The sequence below is a fragment of the Scylla paramamosain genome, chromosome 18, assembly GCF_035594125.1.
Source record: "Scylla paramamosain isolate STU-SP2022 chromosome 18, ASM3559412v1, whole genome shotgun sequence".
NCBI classification, from domain to species: Eukaryota; Metazoa; Arthropoda; class Malacostraca; order Decapoda; family Portunidae; genus Scylla; species Scylla paramamosain.
In genome coordinates this window covers 17,677,150-17,698,479 of record NC_087168.1, presented here as the reverse complement: position 1 = coordinate 17,698,479, position 21,330 = coordinate 17,677,150, and the positions used below count along the sequence as shown (strand labels likewise).

General features: G+C 38.6%; 3 protein-coding genes across 12 annotated transcripts in view; 1 reads left to right on the top strand and 2 right to left on the bottom strand.

Moving 5' to 3' along the window:
* Nucleotides 1-358, bottom strand: part of LOC135109212 (RING finger protein 17-like) — a 107,051-nt gene extending 106,693 nt beyond the window's left edge. For all 4 annotated transcript variants that reach the window (XM_064020418.1, XM_064020420.1, XM_064020419.1 and 1 more), the window contains exon 1: nt 201-358. In XM_064020418.1, coding sequence (XP_063876488.1) covers nt 201-294 — 94 coding nt within the window. In that variant the 5' untranslated portion in view covers nt 295-358. The remainder of the gene's footprint in view (nt 1-200) is intronic.
* Nucleotides 359-1,338: 980 nt separating this feature from the next.
* Nucleotides 1,339-8,378, top strand: LOC135109209 (bifunctional coenzyme A synthase-like). 5 transcript variants are annotated; one of them, XR_010272611.1, is made up of 5 exons: nt 1,795-1,941; nt 2,360-2,428; nt 2,647-3,921; nt 4,407-4,519; nt 4,733-4,929. XR_010272611.1 is itself a non-coding variant. In XM_064020404.1 (4 exons), exons 2-4 carry the CDS (start codon nt 2,360-2,362, stop codon nt 6,563-6,565), a joined length of 1,629 nt encoding a protein of 542 aa, XP_063876474.1. In that variant the 5' UTR covers nt 1,339-1,531; the 3' UTR covers nt 6,566-8,378. The 5 variants fall into 5 exon arrangements, 4 of the variants coding, with proteins under 4 accessions (XP_063876474.1, XP_063876476.1, XP_063876475.1 ...); XM_064020404.1 differs by lacking the exons at nt 1,795-1,941; nt 4,407-4,519; nt 4,733-4,929 and adding exons at nt 1,339-1,531; nt 6,281-8,378; XM_064020406.1 differs by lacking the exons at nt 1,795-1,941; nt 4,407-4,519; nt 4,733-4,929 and adding exons at nt 1,527-1,612; nt 6,281-8,378.
* Nucleotides 8,379-9,152: 774 nt separating this feature from the next.
* Nucleotides 9,153-21,330, bottom strand: part of LOC135109210 (septin-2-like) — a 41,054-nt gene continuing 28,876 nt past the window's right edge. For all 3 annotated transcript variants that reach the window (XM_064020410.1, XM_064020408.1, XM_064020409.1), the window contains 8 exons: nt 20,401-20,581; nt 18,287-18,379; nt 17,483-17,648; nt 16,925-17,075; nt 16,446-16,611; nt 15,683-15,816; nt 14,764-14,865; nt 9,153-14,267 (listed from right to left, as the gene is read on the bottom strand). In XM_064020410.1, the coding sequence (XP_063876480.1) occupies nt 14,148-14,267; nt 14,764-14,865; nt 15,683-15,816; nt 16,446-16,611; nt 16,925-17,075; nt 17,483-17,648; nt 18,287-18,379; nt 20,401-20,581 (1,113 nt within the window). In that variant the 3' untranslated portion in view covers nt 9,153-14,147. The remainder of the gene's footprint in view (nt 14,268-14,763; nt 14,866-15,682; nt 15,817-16,445; nt 16,612-16,924; nt 17,076-17,482; nt 17,649-18,286; nt 18,380-20,400; nt 20,582-21,330) is intronic.

Genomic DNA, 21,330 nt, shown 5'->3' with positions numbered 1-21,330 from the left:
TCCTGCCACCCTCCACACCAACATCTAACTGCTGCATCCCAGTTACCACAACACCATGCAATCACCAGCACGCCATTACCGAGTCACTTCTTCAATCCCTACCGGCTTCACCTCAGTCCTCGTCACTCATGGGAATATTACAGGGGGTTTTAGGTATCTGTGAGCTATTACCAAGCTCCTCTACCATATCCTGCTCTCACCTGTTAGTTTATAGTTCACTTTGCACCTCGGGCACTTGCTGTCCTGGGGCGCCATGGCGATTACAGCCGCATGTGTGCTATCCGCTTCCGCCATCTTGGCTTCTTTCTTCCCGCCCTCCGTCTTCTGCTTTCTGTCCCTGATACATTAACCTCCTATTATAGTATATTATCGTTTCAATAATTACAAAGATTTTAATGATGATATACATATCTTTCTTGGCTAAAGGATGGGAGTAATTAAGAAGTATTAGGCAGGTGAACAGTCTAACAAACCTTTTTTTTTCTTTTTTTTTTTCAGATTGTTCTAGTTTCTTTACATTATGTTTAGAAAATCCTTTGAAAACTCCTTAGACTTTTCAAGTGTAGTTCTATGCTGAACAGCATCCTCCTTGTTGAAATTTGCGAAGTCTTATAAATTTCTATTAGTGCATGTTGAATGTAACATAACAAATATACCACTGATGTAAAATATAAAGGTAAAAGGAAATGCGACCGCGGAAAACATGTTCACAGAAAAGACGTTCAAAGCTTAAATCACGGAAGCTTTGAACGTGTGCCGTGACGTCAAAGTGCACTGCTTACTATAATATATATATATATATATATATATATATATATATATATATATATATATATATATATATATATATATATATATATATATATATATATATATATATATATATATATATATATATATATATATATATATATATATATATCTTTTTTTTTTTTTTCTTTTTTTCTTTTTCTTTTTTTTTTTGTGCCTTTAAGCAGGCTTACACTTCACCGACTAGAGGGTTGATGCGCCGTCAAGGTCCAAGATGTATCTTAAGTGCACAATAAAGCAACAGAATTTGAGATCCAATTGTTACTTGTTATTTACTATTTGTTATATATGTACCTTGTTTATCTGGTTTCACTTCACCAAAGTGCTCTGCAGGATTCACATATCTTATTTTTCATTATTAATTTACATGATTATATATCCATCATGTGAAGAATCGCCGCGAAATCCTGCAAATCAAAACATTGCGAGGATAAACACGTCTTCCTTGCTTCAGACAAACTACTGGCTTAGGTATGCACAGCTTATATGTTATAAAAGAGGCGGGGTAGTCACAGCTCATATAGTGTGTCTCTTCTATCTTCAGTCTTACATAGATCGTATTTGGCTTAAAATACGTGAAATAGCGAAGTTTATGATCAGTCCTGGCGTTTTCTTTACCGACGGGGAATGCAAACCCAAAGCGCCGTAAACATTGAGATGCATGTGACTTATCAGGACCACGTATGAACCAGTGTGAACCAGGCTTGTCACTGTTGTAAAGGTAATAAGCAATACGTCACCTCATCTAGGATTACCATAACTATGAGAAGCTGGACTACTGGAAATCAAAATAAGTCACAGCGTATGTTACCTCGATGCTTATAGTGGACTCCTGTCTCTAAATTACTCCTCTCCTTGCAGCATTTGAGGTGTTGTGTCAGGTGTGTTAAAGTAAAATTTTACGTATCTGCTGTTACCCTCTGATTATTAAATGTATTTATTGATAAGTGCACCCATCTCACTATGGCAGTTCTTATCTTATCAGTTCGATGGAAGCCTTTTTTCCTCTCAAATTCTTGGTGGGATTATACCGACCTTATCTAACGTAGGGGGCACTAACTTAGAATTTGTGATGCAGCGCAAGACGTAACCATGCATGATCCCGAAACAAAAAACCCACAATGTTGTACAGTGAGTATTCATCATCACATACACATTATTTAGCTGTTCCATGAGGAGCCGATATTGGTAAGATTATCCTTAAATAATTTCATTTGTATCCAAAATTACAGAGAACACCACACATGGATGCCTTGTATTGTCCTGCATCATCCTTTTCCTTCAGCCCTCCACTACCTTAACCTCACCTTAATCAAGCATCAGCATCACAGGATTACATTAACTTAGTCTCAGTTAACAATGACCTAATTTCACCCACTAACTGAACTAGGCCTGCAGCTTCTCTAAGCAATATCTGCAGGAGGAAATGAACTTAATCTACATTTTTTTAGAACAGTCTAACATATAGAAAATAACAAAAGTTTGGTGCTTTCCATGATTGAACCTGATCACCACCATCATTCTCAGTTGCTGTCCCTTTGATTCCCAGATGTGTCCAGTGACAGGCCTCCTGGTGCTCACTCAGCCAGCAGGCAGCATTGTAGCCAGACTCCCCAGGGTGGGTATGTGTGGCATGGTGTCAGTGTGGTCTGGGTGATGATGTGGGTGTAAGTTTGTCTGTGTGAGGAAGTGGTGTGAGAAGTAAATGTTCCAGAGTGAGTACTGCACTATGTTTAGGATAAGATCAATTATATTGTTGAGGTTGCCAATTTTTCTTACTAGTGTGTGTGTGTGTGTGTGTGTGTGTTACTGACCACTTCCCTTACTGTCCCACAGGTGCTGAGAGCAGCCTCCCAGCATGTGACTAAAACACTCTATATCCACCTTGACCCACAAGCTAAAACTCATCTGCCAGAAAGCATCCGGCCACTCACCCTCTACAATCACATCATCTCAAGCATCTATGGCCGCAGTGGTTCACTTTGCCATGGCCTGGATGTGCGAGTGTTGTTGGCTGGCTTTAAGGACTCCATTCCCAGACCACCTAGAACTCGACTCCCAGTGGATGTGTTGATCCTGGAGGGCACAGGGCAGGATAGGGAGAGGCATTACAGTAGCTGTCTGGCTGCTGGTGGGCAAGTGGTGATGTTGCCTGAAGCACAAGAGAAGAGGGAAGGTGGAGATAACATGATCCTTCCTGTTTCTCTTCCAACAGACAAGGTTTATCCTAATGTAGTGTTGGGTGGCACCTTTGACCGGCCACATGTTGGCCATCTGGTGATGTTGTCAGCAGCGCTGCTGCGATGTAATGGCCGGCTTGTCTGTGGGATGGCTGATGGACCCTTGCTCAGGAAAAAAACACTGACTGAGCTGATCAGACCCCTTAAGGAGAGGATGGCTGGCTTGGCCCAGCTGGTGGAGGAACTGGACCCCAGTGTTGAGCTACATGCCGTTCCCATTGAGGAGCCCCTTGGCCCCACAGCATGGGACCCCAACATGGACATGATTGTGGTGAGTGAGGAGACAAAGGGTGGTGTGGCAGCAATCAATCGTGTCAGGGAAGAGAAGGGTCTGCCACTCTTAGAGGGCCATGTGGTGACCCTGGTAGAGGATGAGGAGCGACAGTCCGCTGAAGAGGAAACCAAGGCCAGTTCCTCCTCAGGAAGGATGCGGCTTCTTGGCACCATCCTGCAGGAGCCCACACCCAACCCTGCCATCCCTGCCCAGCCCTGTGTCATTGGTCTCACCGGAGGCTCTGCCAGCGGCAAGTCAAGTGTTGCCCGGCGGCTGGCAAGGCTCGGTGCATCTGTGGTGGACTGCGACAAGCTGGGCCATGAAGCTTACCTCCCAGAGACAGCATGCCATAAGGCACTAGTGGATGCCTTTGGCTCAGAGATTGTAGGTGAGGATGGTCACATCAACCGGAGAGCACTGGCAGCAAGAGTGTTCAACAGTGAAGCAGCAAGGCAGCAGCTAAACAGCATTGTGTGGCCAGAGATTGAGCGGCTGGTGGAGCAAAGGGTGGCCCAGCTGAGGGCGGAGGGGACGTCAGTGGTGGTTCTGGATGCTGCAGTGCTGCTGGAAGCTGGGTGGGACAAACTTTGTCATCAGGTGAGTACTTTAGTTGTTTTTAGATGGAGCAGTTATGGCTGTGATGTGCTGAATGAGATGAACAGAGATTCCTGGAAGTACTGGTAGTACCTAGCTTGACTCATGTATAGTCCCCAAATTGCCACATTCTCCCAACTGTCAACAACCCCAGAACTTAATTTTTCCACTTGATTTCCATTTTCTTGTTCATGGTAGTTGCTCAAAAATGGTGGGAAATGGCAAAACTCACCAATGTTCCAGTATCAGTATGTCTGTAATACGATGTTTTTTTTATTTTTTATTTATTTATTTATTTATTTACTCATTTATTTATTTATTTATAATTATTATTTTTAATAGATATAATTGATTTTTCCCATGCATATGCTTTGTCTCCAAACAGATAATTACATTCTCTTTACTTGTGGGCACAATCTCATAATTGCTGTGTAACAGTGAAGGGCGTTTCAGAACTAAACACAAGCTAACCATAATCTCCTAATCAGTGAGGCTTTGCTCCTGTGGAGCACACAAGTGAAGGAGACTGCCAGAATGAGTGGTGCCCTCCTGATCCCACAACAGGCAACTGGTGTGTGAAGTATATACGTATATCAGCCCGGTAAGAGTACTTTCATTTTGCTTCTATAGCTGATGAATCAAGCATTCATATAACAAATGACCACAGCACCAAGATGAGAGCCTGACCTGGAAACTAGTCGGTGTTTTATGTAAAATAAAGACACTTGTAGCACAGACAATTATATGACGTGTATTAGTGTTTAACCCATTACCACCACAAGAAACTGAAGATTTAAAAAAATTATGTCACCAGAATATGGAGTAGAAGAAAGAGCAAAATATACCTGGACTAGAAGAAACATCATCCCAACAGGAATTTCCAACTGCAAGTGGGAGCCACAAAAAAGACAGTCCCAAGGCCACTGTAGGACTAGAGTGTACTGCCAGTATTACAAATTGATACAGGCATATATTTGACAATGGATAGGAAAGGCTCAGAGAGAACGAAAACTGAAAACTATATGAAGATTGAATCAACAATAGAGAGAACTACATTGTGAATCAAAGTCCAAATCAAATAAGTACTTAGTTGTTGAGGGCATATGGAAGGGAATACCTGTATTTAATTTAATGTATGGGTTAAAGAGCATGAGGTGGTCAGCAAGGCAACACAAATGGAAGTGCTGCAGAACAGAGTGGGCCGATTAGCTCCGGGTAGAAATGGTTATTTGGTCACAGGAGAAATAAGAAATGCTACTGGATGAAATAGTTTTGGAAAGAATGGAAAAAGCTGTTTTGAGGTTGGAAAAAAAGTGACAATAGATGTGCAAATGAATTAGTGGATTTCATAGAGAGCAGGCAGAAGAAAAGTGACTAAAGAATTGTTGGCAGTGTTGGTTGTAAACAGGGTTGGGGTCCATTATGAATTGAACTGAAACTGAATTGCTATTGATGTTATAAAAAAACGGTGAATTGGATTTGAAAAGTGAAATATTTAAAATGAGCTGAATTGCAATTGATATGAATTGATAAAATGATTTGTAATTTGTATATTATGTGTATTCATCATTTTACAGTCAGCAAATTATGATAATTTTCCTGTTTCACCTGAATGGAAAACTGCTTCTTACATTAAGACCAAGACCAAGACCTGCAACTCAGAACTTATTCCAACTAAACCATTATTTTCTTGGTATTCTGTCATTTTCCTTGACCCTTTTTTTTTTGTCCCTCTTTTCCTCTATATGTCATATTTTGTCCAATTCAAGTTACTAATTGAAAAATAAATCTTACAGGACCATAACATACTGAAGTACATAATAATAGTAGTGGTAGTAATGATGAAGCAGGAATGACAGATAGCAGTAAAAGAAATATATGAAAGTTTATAGTTTATAATTGGAAACAGAGAAATAGGTATGTTTATTAATGTGGGTTACATAAAGAAAATTGAATTAATATGAATGTCAAAGAAGTTGATGTGACAAATAGATTTTATGGAGTGAGACATGGATTGCCAAATTGTTGTGTAAACAGACAAAACATTTTTAGGTCTAGCTGTCACTGTCACTGTAAAATTACCATTACTATGTTTTACCATCATCAGTGCAGATTTTGTCACCACCACTTGCTATAGTAGTGATGACAGTAATAGTAGCAGTTCATATTTAACATTTATCTGGTACTTTCTAACCAACTAAGATTGATTATAACCACAACAGCCATCACCTAACACTTATCATGTACTTTCTAACCCGCTAAGATTGATCATAGCCATGACAGCCATCACCAAACTTCCTAACAATCATCATTATTATCATCACATAAATACCACCCCCATGATGACTGTTGGTGTCCTCAGGTGTGGGTGTGTGTGCTGCAGCGAGAGGAGGCAGTTCGTCGCATCACAGAGCGAGATGGCAAGACCCCGGAGGAGGCTGAGCGACGGCTAGACTCACAGATGGCACAGAGACAAATGGTGGGAAGAGCAAACGTGGTCTTCTGTACACAGTGGGCGGGGGAGTACACCCAGAAGCAAGTGGAGAGAGCCTGGGCTGCCCTCACTGCCCACCTGGCCCAGAGCAAAGTTGCTGCCACCACCACCACGAACCAGACTGCTGCTGCCCCTCCCAAGGCACGTGTCTAGCAAGGCTCAGGTGCTGTCCTTTGTGCCTTAATGCTGTAGCCAGGAGGTGGTGGGTCATGGGCTAGTTTGGGTACATGCAGTAGTTGAATGTTGTAATTTTTTAGAGATAATTTCTGAAATGCCTTTTTTATCTTAATATTTTCAGAATTGATATGTTTTAGTGTGGGTTGTAGTACAGTAAATCCTCAGTATAGCAGATATTGGATATTATAAACCCTTTAAACATACTGAAGAAGACTTAAATTTAATTCATCTTAGATTGTTTCAAGCAACACTTCACACACTGGTGAAACACTGACAAAATCTGAATGATGTGCAGCAGAAATATGTTATTGGACACAAGGCACATGGCTGGTGGGCAGTATCTCTGTATTCTTCTTGTGTTCTTGCCACTAAGTGTTGCTGCTGTAAGAATGCATATTACTGAATGATTATCATTATAGCAGACTGAGTTCACTAAGAAGCCTCTAATGACTGTCATAGTGAACTTTTGTTTTGGATATAGCAGCCTGCCTTTCTCTCCAGTTAATTACATTGAGAGTTCATTGTTTGTCAAGAAAAATATACATCTAATTATGCAGTAATGTATTTTTTGTTGTGGAGAGGAGTTAAATTGGTAATTGCCTGAGATGGGGTGCTCAGGAAGGCTGTACACCACTGGCAGGCACTAGAAGATAACGTTGTACCACAGAGCCTTTCACTTTCTAAGGGATCAGTGAAGTAATGAGAACAACCAGATAGAATCAGTTTGGACATGTAGAAAGGAAGTACAGTTGACAATAGTAAGTATTGTCGTATTTTCTATGTATTGTTTAGTTCAGCATCTGACAAATCCTATGAGAATAAGATTATATTTGTGATTGATCATTGTTGATGTGCTCTGTATTGTTTGCAAGATAGAAGTTTGTCATTTGAGCATGTTAACCATTTATCAATCTACTTCTCTTATTTGGGGAATATTATTGGAAATTTCTACAATATCCCTAAATGCTTTGCTTCTTTATTCTAAGATGGAATACCTTGATAGTGTATACACAGCTCTGTATACACTCAAGTACCATCATTTAGAAAGGTGACATATTACTTGAGGTCGTGAGAGAACAGCCATGACCATGCATTGGCCTCCATGGCACCTAATCTGTTATAAAGATTGTGGTGGCAAAGGTGTTTTTCCAGCATCTTCTTGTCCTCCTTCCATGGAGTGTAATAGTTTGGGAGTATGTCCACAATGCTTCTCATATAGACAACTTTCATGAAGCCCAACTTGATGCAAGTCATCTCCTTGTACTATACTTGTCCTATTGTATGGATTTTCTTTGTTTATATTGCCTTCTTAGCCTGGTTCTTGATTATCTGCATCTACATTCTAATGCTGCTGACAGGAGGGAAGACAAGCCTTTGCAGAGGTCATTACATCCTCTTTAGTTTATAAAAGAGGGAAATAAGCTTCCTGTGTTAAATTCAAGTGCAAGTATATGAAAATATTACATTATGTCTGTGATAGCAAGTGTGATGTTAAGCACTAAGCCAGGTGTGGGTCCCATGGATATCAGGCATTTTCAAAATTCCACCTGTGGGTCAAAGTTGCATTTTCCTCACTTGAACAGTGCTAGTTGCTAATTGCTAGGATGTACTTCTACATTTGCATATAACACTATGCAATGATTTATTTGTCATGTTGGCATTATTGTTCTCATTATGTATCTCTTGTCAGAGTATTTTTTTTATTTTGCTATAATCTCTTCATTCTATTGAAAATTGTTGTAATAATTAGGGTCATTGATTTAAAAAAATAATGAAAGGATCTCTTGTATGTTTCTAGGGTTTCATCTTAACCTCCTATTCAGAAATATTACAGAAAGTGCATAAAAGTTTCAGGCATATACAGCACCTGACTTGTCCAAGTTAGTTATGGTGATGACAGCAAAACCACTTTTTGTTTCTCAGAGGTGGAAGCACACTTTTGTGGTCCCAGCAAAGACTTGGATGTTAATAGCCTTGTGAATGGTTTGATTTTTGAGCTCGAAATCAATTCGCTTAAATCTCTGTAAAAGTCATCTTCAAGCTGCCCTAATACTGTTCCTGAGTTTCCTTAGGTTCAGTATAATGCTGCACTTCGCTTCTATGAGCCAGCTTCATTGCTGACCTGCCTACAAAAACACGCCATCTGAGTTCACCAACAGGCAGCCCTGGTCAGGACTTGTGGCTCAAGTTGCTTTGTTCATAGCTGGATTTCTATGACCATAAAACAAATTGGTCCTTTTTAACCAAGCCAACATCAAGCTATGACAAAACAATCCTTGAATTCCCTTGGAAAAAGGTATGTAACAGTACTTTTATTTCTATGAGCTGCCTTCATTCCTTGTGTTGTTCTCTCTTTTCCCTATGGAAGAAAAAGAACAGATCCTTGTTAGCCACACTGTATATGGTTCACTTGTGTGACCAGTTTCCACATCGGGGTCAGACAGCAGAACTGGCTCACCTTACAATACTCTTCTTTATATATTTATGTAACTAAATTACATATGGATACACATTGGCCCCATATGAAGATGAAATACATGCAAGGTATGTAAAATAAGACAAAACCATTTAGTTTTTTATTAAGAATCCATAGAAATAATTATCCCTCTATCATCATAATAATCAAATGGGTTTAAATAATTGAACATGAATGTCAGCCTTTCACTCAGCAACTCTTAAAAATGTACTAAGGTTAACTGAACTTTTATTCATTCCTCATATCTGATAATTATCTGCTTAAATTTTGATTCCTTAATCATACTAGAGCTGATTCAGATTCATGGTGCTTCTCTATTTCACTATCACTTAAAGCTTTGTCACAATCATTCTACAACAATAATGAAAATCCAGTTCCAGTAAGTGCCAAGGGTGGCACATTTCTATATATTTCATCTACCTGGCCTTCTAATAACAGCTTGCCACACATTTGTCTGGCTCTTGTGGCAAACACTGAATGTATCTGTTATTTTGTGTTGCAACTTGCTAGTATATGACAAAAATTTATGTACAAATCAAAATTTATATTTTTTTATTCTTGCATTACTGAAATCATAGTGATGATCTAGATATAAAAGTCATGAAACCTTGGATAAAGTAAGAAGGGAGACTTGTTACTTTGCCTTGTTACAAGTACAAAAACTCGTTACAAGAAACCCTTGATAAACCACTAGTGTTGATGCATAGTGAACAACTAGTGTGTGGATTCTGATTGCCTCGTGGTGGTGCCTCGTCTGCTGGCACAGTCAGGGATCTTGTTTTGTATGTACAGGCAGTGGCTCGACAAAATCCTTCGTGAGCTGACAGGAGTGTTCTTTAATTAAGCAACGAACACCATGCCACATCAGAGATCAGAGACCTGAACCACCTTTGGGTTTTGAGATCTACATCCATAATGAAAATGTCTAATATGTCTAATAACAAAAACACAAACTCTGAGCATCTGATTTTGAGCTTGACAAAATAGTTCTTGGTCCCCCTTCTGACTGGCTGTCTTACTTAGCACCACTGCAAGCTGTTTTATTTTTTATCCCTTGAAATAATTGTCAGTGGAGAATATAAAACTTTCATTTAGTAAAGATTTTCAGTATCAGTATAAATAAATACATAGTGAAGTATCACTTATTGCAAAGAATTAGTCTTTTGAAGACCAGTTACTGTACACTATAAATACTACAATTTCTTAGACCCATGTATTTTTTTTTGGTGTTCACTGTTGTCACAGAGATCCTGTGGATCTTGCTGAGGCCACATGACATCCAGACTGCACTCGGCTCATCAACCAAAATTGTACGCACCACATTCATTGGTGCATGTTCATGCAAAAGAATATGTACACCAAGATCTGTTACATGATACAAAATCAAAAAGTTGACAATGTGATAATATTTACCAACATATGCAAAATGACCCAAGTACCTTCTCCTTTCTCTTCTGACCTTCAGGTCACTGCCTGTCATAGTACTGGCTAAAAGGCAGTCTTGATCTTTATGAAAGTTGTTTTATTAATAACACTAAGGAACATTTAACTCTAAATATAAAGCAAAGTTCATCTAATGCTGATGTTATTTATTTGTTGCAGTTGAATCAAACACACACACACACACACACACACACACACACACACACACACACACACACACACACACACACACACATAGTGAAGTGGTTAGCAAAATGAGCTCACAACCAAGAAGTTTTGAGTTCGAGTCCCAGGAGGATGAGCCTCTTAATGTTTAGCTCCTCTTCACCAGTGGCAAGTAAGCTGAAGAGTTGTAGGTGGAGCTCTCTCTCTCTCTCTCTCTCTCTCTCTCTCTCTCTCACACAGTCATCACATTAACTCTTGCAAAGCTGTGTTAACCATTATTAGCCTCCCCTACATCATGACACTACTCCTTACCACACAACCAAGCAGGTTAACATCCCATTTAGTTGTCAAGAGTCAATCTGAATTCACTGATAACTTTTCACTTTAATGGTACCGATATTATAACATAATATAAAGGTTCTCAGAAGGTAGCTGACATTTGGTTCAACATTTACATTACCTATATCACTTCCTGTCACTCATATTTTGGTATACACATTCATTTGCATTTTGTGGTTTATAATATTATCTTATTTCTAAAAGAGAGTACTTACTCCCTTGTAATTTAGTCACCAATGCTCCCACATGATAATTCTATCACAGGAGCATGGGAAGGCCAATATTGCATCACTGTCAGGAAGTAAGAGAAGTCTTTTTGGGCAGCCATCCCTTGTGAAAACAATGAACAAATACATAACAAACAACTGTAAGTAAAAAATAGAGGCAAGGTGGGAGACATAGAACACATCATTGAGCTTCTATGTTGTGGTTGGAAGAGGTGGCAGTGATTATCCTGCTGTACATAGCTGAATAAGTTATCGTTGATGGCAATACTATGTACTTTTCTCTATGAGGTCATACATACACACTAAAAACAAAAACTTTCATGAAATGGTAACATGTACTCCTTAAAATACACTCCAGTTGTGAGTGAATCTGATATGTGAAATTTTGCTAAATATGCATTCTGGTGATGATGGGATGAGTGAAATAGCATCAGGCAAGATTACGAGGAGCCAATGCAACAAAGCACCATACAAGGCCTGAACCAAGAACATTTACAACATGGGTCCATACCACAAGACTTGAGGAAGAAACAAGCTCTGTACTGTTCTTTCAAAGAGATGAAGTTGTGTGTATAAAAAAATGCCTCTTTTGTGCAAGACACGATTGTAATCATTCAGCCTGTTCAGCATCAGTGTGTGTGTCACCGATGCTTCATAAGGACAATACCACAAGTATAAATTTTCCTGCTTTCATTCACATCACTTCATACATTTAACAGTAAACTGGGTAGTTTCATACAAAGGATAGTTAAGTAATAAATAAATAAATAAATAAACATAATAAAAAAAAACAAAAAGCAGGCTTCCCATGGTGTAACACAAATGGCTTCTGTTTCTTCCTCAGCACACCTATGGAATCACACTGTATGTAATGGTGGTACACAAAGAACACACAACAATTATATTTAGCAAGACATACAGTTGCTTCATAGGAAACACACAGCAATGTACCTAGTCTTTACCTGTAAAAATGAAATCTTCAGTTACTTAATGAAGCTCTGTCAATAAATTTTGCATAATTTTTCATAGCTATTAGTCATATGGTTAAAAATATCAGATGTCACAAACTTCATTTAAAACAAATGGAAATTAGTAAATACTTTTACTTACAGAATTAAGTATAGTCTTATTCACAGAAAGATCCTACACCAAGGAATGCTTATTTCTTTCAACAATACTTTGAATGATAAGAATAAAATATTGACAAGTGGTGGAAATGCCTCTCTGACAATTTACATCTCAATAATATAAAAACAGATAGTAATGAACACTAATGCATTCACAAACACAACAGTCAGACTAGTCCAAACACTTGCATCAAGCAGCACTCACAATCACTGCACTAATTATTCTGTAGACTAAAATATAAAAGTAAAGAAAAATGTGCAAATTTATTAAATATACGATGTTTTTTGTTTTTTAGTATTCTCTCTCTCTCTCTCTCTCTCTCTCTCTCTCTCTCTCTCTCTCTCTCTCTCTCTCTCTCTCTCTCTCTCTCTCTCTCTCTCTCTCTCTCTCTCGCACACAGGCTAATTGGGACTAAGTAAGATCGCAGTGATCCCTGAGCCCCAGAGGGTAACACTAACCACTGAATCCCAGGAAGTCACATGCTGACCACAATCCCAGGAGGTCATGTGCTGAGCACTGAGTCTCAAGAGGCAACACAGTGGGGACCACACATTTAAGTTGTCTTGGTTTGGTGATTGCTTATTTGGCAACACTGCCATGTCAATGGCTGTGTACACCTGAAGCAGGCCTTAGCAGTCTGGCCTCCATGATGGTGCTGTCAACTCCCCTGGATCCATTTGTTGTGGTGTTACTGCTTTGCTCTAATTTCTATAACTCCTAATCTTTGGTAATGTTTTAATGTGTGACATGTCTATGTTTTGGAAGGCATATTGATAGTGCAATTCTCAATTTATTTTACCAAGAAGTATCTTTATACTGTAATGATGAAACAAATGGTGATTCAGAATAGCATGCTTTCCAACAATGATGAACATTATACAAGATACACAAACACTCAACCTTCATTCCACTGCCTGCAATGTGATGAGAAAAACTTACACCAAAAGGGTAATCTTACCAGACACATGTTGACACATCACAGTGATGATAATTTTGAGTGTGAGCAATGCAGGGGAAAAATTCACCCACAAAAGCAACCATGACTGACACCTGTAAAAACACATAAAAGTCAAAATTTCTGAATGTCTACTGGAGTGTGGGGGAAACTTTGGCCAGAAGAGTAACCTCAACATCACACCCTCACCCATGCTGAAGTGAAAGTCTACAAGTGAGGTTGAGAGAAAGTGTGAATGTCAATCCCATGGGATCAGGTGCTGCTGTGGAAGAACACTCAAGCTGAACACACAATCACCAAAAGAAGTGGTGCAAACCTTCAGCTCCTAAACTGTGGAAGTTTAGAGATATTTTGAATTCAACTTCAATCATACCAGGTAATGATCATCTATCTGGAGGGGTGAAGTACTGTACATCAGCGAATGTTGTTAATATGCACTAACCACTCATCTGTGTAAAGACTTTAGCTGTAAACTACAACTAATGGATCATGGGACTGATATTACACCAACTTTGTCTCTTCATATTCAGTAATCTTGTGGATGTGAGTGAGAGTGCATGCACATAGATGCCTTGTCTTGGATGCCATGCTTTAAGAAGATCTCTGCCTGTTATAAAGATAGATTCAATAATTATTCATAACAAAGACTTTCACAAATTATTGTTTTTCTATGGTTCCAACTAATCTTATTTTGATGGAGTTATTTTAGCAACAAGTAAATGGCAAATGTGTGATCCCACCATATATAAACCATCAAGTCTCAGGTCCCACACACTGACCAGTGAATCCTAAGAGGCCCCACAATGAATACTAAACCTCAAGATGTCACACATTGACCACTGAGTCCCGCTTGCCTGGATCAAGGGCAAGAGAAACAGCAGGTTCCTTGCCAGACTCCTTTAGTTTCTCCTGCATCTGATTCAACATCTCCTGCATGCGGCGGATCTGAAAGACCATCAGTACCACGATAATTTCTTTTACTATAATTAGTAGCATAACTACATCATCCAAAAACCTCTTTTCAAATCAGAATTCTTGCAATATCATTAATAATGCAAATGATGTCCTGAATTTCAAGTCTTTGTAAAGACAAAGTTTTGTTTTTTTCTATTTACATATAGAAAGATGCTTGAAAAATTTTACACCCCTATTACAAAAGAGCAAAAAATAGTTTGATAAAATAAAAAGACACACACACACAGTTTGAAACCATTAAAATCTACAAGACCATTCATAATTTCCTTGCAAGAGCAATATAAAAGTTTTACTAGCATGCTTCTGTACACAACTAAAAAGCACAACTAACAATGATGGTATTTCACTTGTTGAATGACATGACATGAATCTGAGTAGAATTTTGCATTTCATAGAGAAATAAATCAAATACTGACATGTACACATCAATTTCTGCTTGTCCAACATCACTGAAAAGAAAACCCACCTCCTCGTCTTTCTGCTGAAGGAGTCTGTCTGCATCGCCCACTGTGTCAAAGTTGGCTGCACTCTCCCTCTTGAGTTTGTTTCTCTCTTTCAAGGCCACCTGCTGTAAAGTCATAAAGCAGAGTTGAATTTTATGCGTACACTTGTTTTATATAGTGGCTTTATTATAGCCAGCAAGATGAAACAAAGGTGTGAGACTGTCACAAGCACTGCTGACCACTGGATGCTGAGAACAAAGACTTACAACTCATGCTTGAGTCAGAATTTCAGCCCATGTCTCCCCTTCATGTATCTGTACACTTGTAAGGTGAAACTAATGGGAAGAATGCAATTAACATCACCTGTGGATTTTAGTTTGTTAATATAACAAAATGGGTAACACTTCACTAAACTAACCATTCCTTAGTGGTTTCTCATGGACATAAGAGAAAAGTTCTGTACTGTGACTAAAGAATGAAAGATGAATGAGTCAATTAGGGATGCATGTTTTAAAGATAATAGGTTGAATCACAAAAACTCGAAACACAGACCCAGCATCAAAACTAGTTGGTTTGTCTCTAACTGAGGCCATGATATTAAGAACAAAACATTTGTTAAGTGGCAGCACAAAAATTTCCAGCTGGTGGCAGAGTTTGCAAGTTACTCTGCACTGGATGCTGCGTACAACAGCTGGTTGAGGAATTTGGAAGGTGTGGAAAGAAAATGTGTGGCTGATACTCATGTGAGTGACTTGACTAAAGATGGAGAAATGAAACTGAAAAGATTGCAGAAACTTTTACAGATATTAGTAAAGTACTTAGACTTCAGAAGATGAGTCTTTTGTTCACCACCAACATAGCAGAAGACAACACAAAAAAGAGACAATCACACTGAGGAGGAGAGCATCTGAATGAAAAGCAAGATAAAACCGCCAAACAAACCTGCATCTGGGATATGCACTGAGCACGGAAGTTCTCATAGTGGATGTCCTGAGTCACTTCCTTCATGTCCTGCATGTGGGTGGAAATGAGCATCGTGCGCAACTTCACAAAGTCACAGTGAGCCGTGTTCTCCACTGAAACACAACACAAACATCATTTGTTACAACACTTCTGAGCCAAGTATATGTACATGGATAATGAGATAAGCAAAGAGAAACTAAAAACATATGAAACACTGAGGTAAACTATATATGATAAACTGCAACTTGGAATAGTTTGAGCTTATCATATGGCAAGAACAGCACTACATGGGACATTAAGTAGTAGTGGATCTCAAAACAATAAGGCTACTTCTATTACTTGTATAAAGACAAAAGGCAATAATGTTTGGTGAAGAATTCAAAGGTAAGGAATGACTACTGTTTTAGTAAGAATGCAATGTGTATTTCATAGTAAGCATAATAGACTTTCAATGTGGCCATCTACTTCAAAAGTGTCTGCATTTAAAAGAATTTTTACACACCAAAAATAGAAAGAAACTCAATCACATTCCTCTCCAGGTTCCTAGAACCTTTCAGAATCATAAAGGTAAGCAAATGGACTGAGATGAATGCTGATTGATGCAGAACCTGTACCATATGGTACTTTTTCTGGTAAATGGTCACTGCCTCAATATACAGATGCATTCTTAATATAAATAAACAGTTTTATTATGCAGAGTAACTGGAAGGAAAAGTTAAATCATTGTTCACACTGGCACTACCTTCCACAATTCCCCAAGGGTACTGTCGTCCCCTCATCTTCTTCCCTGCAACTTCAATGACACAATTTGATCCTATGACAGCAAATGGGATAGAGGCCTTTAATTCTCTGTCTTGCTGCTTGAAGTCCTCATCCTCATCTGAGTCACATTCTGGGAACTGGTAGATCTGCAAAGATGTCAACATCCATCTAGCTACCAATCTGACTGATGCTTTCTTTTTTAGTGGAATGAGTCAATCACAACAGGAAAATTCACTTTCAGAAATTAACATATGAAGAACACAAGAAAATAGTGAAGTACCCCATGAATATACAAACACACACATTTCTTATATGTTACTAAATTAAAACCAATCTTTACAAAGAGAAAAAGCCAAGTTTATGATTGCAGAAGAAAACACAAGTGACTCATTCATAAAGAAGAGGAAGTTTATATAAATAAAGAACAAACTATGATAGAAAAAGAAAAATTCCTTATACCTTAATCTTATGTGTCTCAATATCATTCATAATGTTGGACTTGAGCTTGTTGATCTCTGGCTTGGTGAGAGTGTCGGACTTGGCGATGACAGGCACGATGTTCACCTTCCTGTGTAGCCGACGCATGAACTCCACATCCATTTGCCGCAACCTGGGAGAGGGAGGAGTGAGTGGCTTGTCCTCATGGGGAGATGGTTGGTGTTCAGTGCATGTATGAGGGTGGAGGGAAAGCTTGGGGAGAATTTTACTATAGAAGTAAGAGCGAAACAGATGTGTGATGTCACCATAGTTATTTAATACTGCCATGGATTGCTATATGAGGATGAGGAATGCTAGAAGGGGAATTATACACATTACATTAAAACTGGGAGAATGCTAGGCTTTAATATGTAGAGTCTGAACATTTAAACTCTCATAAACCTTAACATTTCTGTAAATTTGTCTAAACCTTCGGGCACCTCAGTAGGCCCTTTTTATATATAATTTGTGGCTCTTGGTCAGTGGCCCTCTTACATAAAAAAGGAAAGAAAAACATATAAACATCACCCGTCCGCTCACCCATGGCCGTATGGAGGGACAAAGTAGAGGCAGCAGTGTACACGGTGGTCCTGGATGTTCTTACGGTTCAGGCCTGACTCATCCTGGAAGAACTTGTTAAACTGCTCATCCACATATCGCTCCACAGTCTTCCAGCCTTCCTCACAGTTGACAGCATCGCCGAACCCTGCATCAGATTTTAATTTATTGGTCTGCTTAGTTTTACATCCATCTGATCTGGTTATAATAATGCATTCATTCTCAGGTTTTGTAAGGAGACTACCAGCAGGTCTTGGGAATCAGTGAAAGTGAGTGTGGCAGGTTATTGAACCACTGCTGTACAAATAATGAGGTAAAAGTGAATATATATCCTTGTTTAATCCTAAGGAAGCACATACAAGCAGTACATACACATCCTGGAATGAAAGAATGTAGCTCAGTCAAGACAAAGGGGAAAGGAGAAAGATCATAAGACAGAAAAGGTAATTAATCAGCTTGAAGTGGTCATCTGGAAAGAATGGGAGTGAATTTAAAGAGGATCTGTAAGAGTCAAACTGATGTTAAATGTAAGTGGAAGGGTCCCAGTAAAATAAGAACAAAATGCCAGAGTACTTCAGAAAGGGAAGAGGAGAATAAGAAGACTGGAGTATAACACAAGAATGAAGTACAACTACTATGGACTGAAGCAAGTGGATGCTGCTGTTTTACCTACCATCTAGAGGGAGTTCAAGTAATGGGTATCAGAATTATAGGACAAATGAATACCCTCACTTCCTTTTATACTTCTACAACCCTCTATTACCCTAAGCACCATGTCACACTCACCTGGCGTGTCCACAACAGTTAGCCGCAGCTTGACGCCTCGCTCCTCAATCTCTATAGTTTTCTTCTCTATAGTGACTGTCTTCTCCACCAAAGCTGCAGGAGTGGAGGCAACAATTAGGGACAACAAAACACAGTAATGTGGATGTTTACAATTAGCATAATAAGTAATACTTGAAAAGAATTATCAGTGGAGAGTTTGGTTCATTAGTGTGTAAAGGTAAACTGGCTGGGAACTGAACAGCACAGAAGAATATTGAGAAAGAAACAGCTGGCACTGACAGGCAGATTCCCTCTATCTTGTATCTGATCATCATGTCACTAAATAACCAGATAAACCCCTGTATCTCCTTACATGTACTGATCATGAGTATCATAAGAGAGGAGTTTGTACTATCCAAAATAAGATTACAGTACTAATGTATGATGTACTGTAAAAAGTATATAACACTCGATAAGGTGTGTTTTTCTAGTGTCCTTTTAATTTCTTTTAAAAGTGAAATATGGTTATTATCAATGCACCACTCCTACAAACTTAAAAGAATATTTTAAGTAAAGAACACATCCCTATAATCAGATAAAAATTTTGAGATTAAAGATTTTTCACATTTTTAAGGCCTGGACCTCACTGAAAAGACTCATGCCTTGTGTCTGCTGTGCCAAGAAAGGAATACTGGCCACACACCAACTCAGCTTGTCTCAACTTTGTTCCAGCAGATCATTTCTTTGAGAATCACAGAAAATACTGCCTCTACAACACTGTCTCTTTTCCTGCCACTTAGAGGCAAGCTGAAGTCAAGGCCACAGTGACCAGACAAGCAGAAAGCATGTGCAGTAATTTAGTGTTATTTGAGGCAACAGATAAGAGGAGACTTAATGCTAGGTGGGTGGTGGTGGAATTTGCCTCACCCATATTTGTTGAGTCAGCTGCCAGTGAGTCAGCCACTTGTGTTAATTGGCCTTCTTTTAAGTGGCCTCATTATTGATTTATGCCTTGTTTCGTGTTTTTAAGTGTTCTGGCCTGAAGCGTCATGGTGCTTGTAGAGGTCACTCAGTGCAGTGACCGAAAATACCCAAATTTAAAACAACATATTAAAATAAGTTCTTAAAGACCATTCTTTAATGCACTACCTGAATTAAATATTTTCTTAAAAAATACAACTATGTAAAAGTACAATGAGGCTCTGTACGTACTTTGAGATCACCTCATCTCATTAACCCTTTCATTGCCATTCGGTACATCTTTCTTTAATTACCACTCTGAAACATCTTTGTGTGTTCTACAGTCATTTCCAATCACTAAACTGTCTACAAATTGCAAAATCTCTTCTTTTTTATTGCCTTCTTTCTTGTTGATGCTTATAAAGATTTCATGCATTACTTCTAATGCTGTTAATTGTTTCATATCCCAATAAAGTTTAAATTCTTGGTTTATCATACTTTCAGGCAACCTCCACATAAACTCTCCAGAGACCATTGTTCCTTTTCATAAATAAAACAAAAAAGATGCTTGTTGAGGGAAATGGCCTCTGACATTCATTAAGCCTTAGATCTCGCCTTCCCACACCTGCCTTCCCAGCTTTGTGTCTGGCTTTGCACACTGTTGTCCAAACTGTGCTGCTCTCAAAACAACCATTCATTGTGATCTGCACTCCAAAAAAGTAGTAGTAGTAGTAGTAGTAGTAGTAGTAGTAGTAGTAGTAGTAGTAGTAGTAGTAGTAGTAGTGAAAGGATTATACAAGAAGTGAAAGAAAAGTACAAAGGAATTTCAGATAATTAGTCGAACAGTAACATTAATAGAAGAAGAAGAAGAAGAAGAAGAAAAAAGATCAAGAAGAAAAAGATCAAGAACAAAAAGAAAGTTCATGAATAAGAACAGAAACAAAAGAAAAAATGGAAAGGAAATTTTAGGAGCATTAGATCTAAACCTAATATTTTCTCCCATCCACACGGCCTACCTTTCAATACCTGGCGCTGTGTGTGTGTGTGTGTGTATGACAGTACGTAATACAACAACAACAACAACAACAACAACAACAACAACAACAACAACAACAACAACAACAACAACAACAACAACAACAACAACAACAGCAGCGGCACACAGGCATACTCACACTCCCCCGTGGGCACCTTCCTGTCCTTGTACAGATCGGTGAGGAAGAGGCTATTGATGAGCGTGGACTTGCCCAGGCCGGACTCCCCCACCACCATCAGCGTGAAGTCAAACCCACGCTTCACACTTTTTCGGTGCACCTGTTCGGGCAAGGTGGCGAACCCGATGAATTCCTGCGCATTCTGATGGGGTAGAGAAAAAAATAGTGGTTAGAGTTTTTGCCATTAGAATCACTACTCCTTTATTTTTCATTACTATTATTTTAATTTTTAGGCAAAAGAAAATAAAGGATTGTACGTGCAGATACATAAATACTAAAATATACTCGTAATTCTAAACAAGTCATTCTCTTATACACACACACACACACACACACACACACACACACACACTGACTATGAAAAAGAAAAAAAAGTGATTATCGTGTCTAAGTCGTAGCTAAATCTTGCAATCGTTCAGCAAGTCACAGATAGACTCATAACCTGCACGTCAATATCTGTGGCGTTTACGTAAAGTTTAAATTTAAAGACCACATTCTGAACTTCCACGGTACACCTTCACTATATTATATAAAAAAAAAAAATAAAAATAAATAAATAAAAATAAATAAATAAATAAAATCACGAAGGTTTTTAAGGATTTTTGTTCTAGTGACAGATTAACAATTTATTTATTTATTTATTATTTTTTTGTATTATTAACAGGAGAAAGTCTTGAGAATCCGAATAATAATTTGTCGTCTTTGAAAACTGTCTTGATGGGAGAGCAAAACGTTTCAGGAAAGGCTGTAGTTGAAATTTCACGGTTTTTAAGGCAGTTTTTATGGTTCTAGTCACATATTAATATCTACATTATTAACAGCAGATACACCCTTAAGAATCCGACTAATCATCTGACACTTTTGAACACTTTGACATCATTTGACACTTTT

Coding starts and splice junctions, on each gene's coding strand:
- LOC135109209 (XM_064020403.1), top strand. CDS start 1,903: ATGCATGATCCCGAAACAAAAAACCCACAATGTTGTACA. Junction 1,942..2,359: donor AAAACCCACAATGTTGTACA/GTGAGTATTCAT, acceptor TTTGATTCCCAG/ATGTGTCCAGTGACAGGCCT. Junction 3,922..6,280: donor GGGACAAACTTTGTCATCAG/GTGAGTACTTTA, acceptor TGGTGTCCTCAG/GTGTGGGTGTGTGTGCTGCA.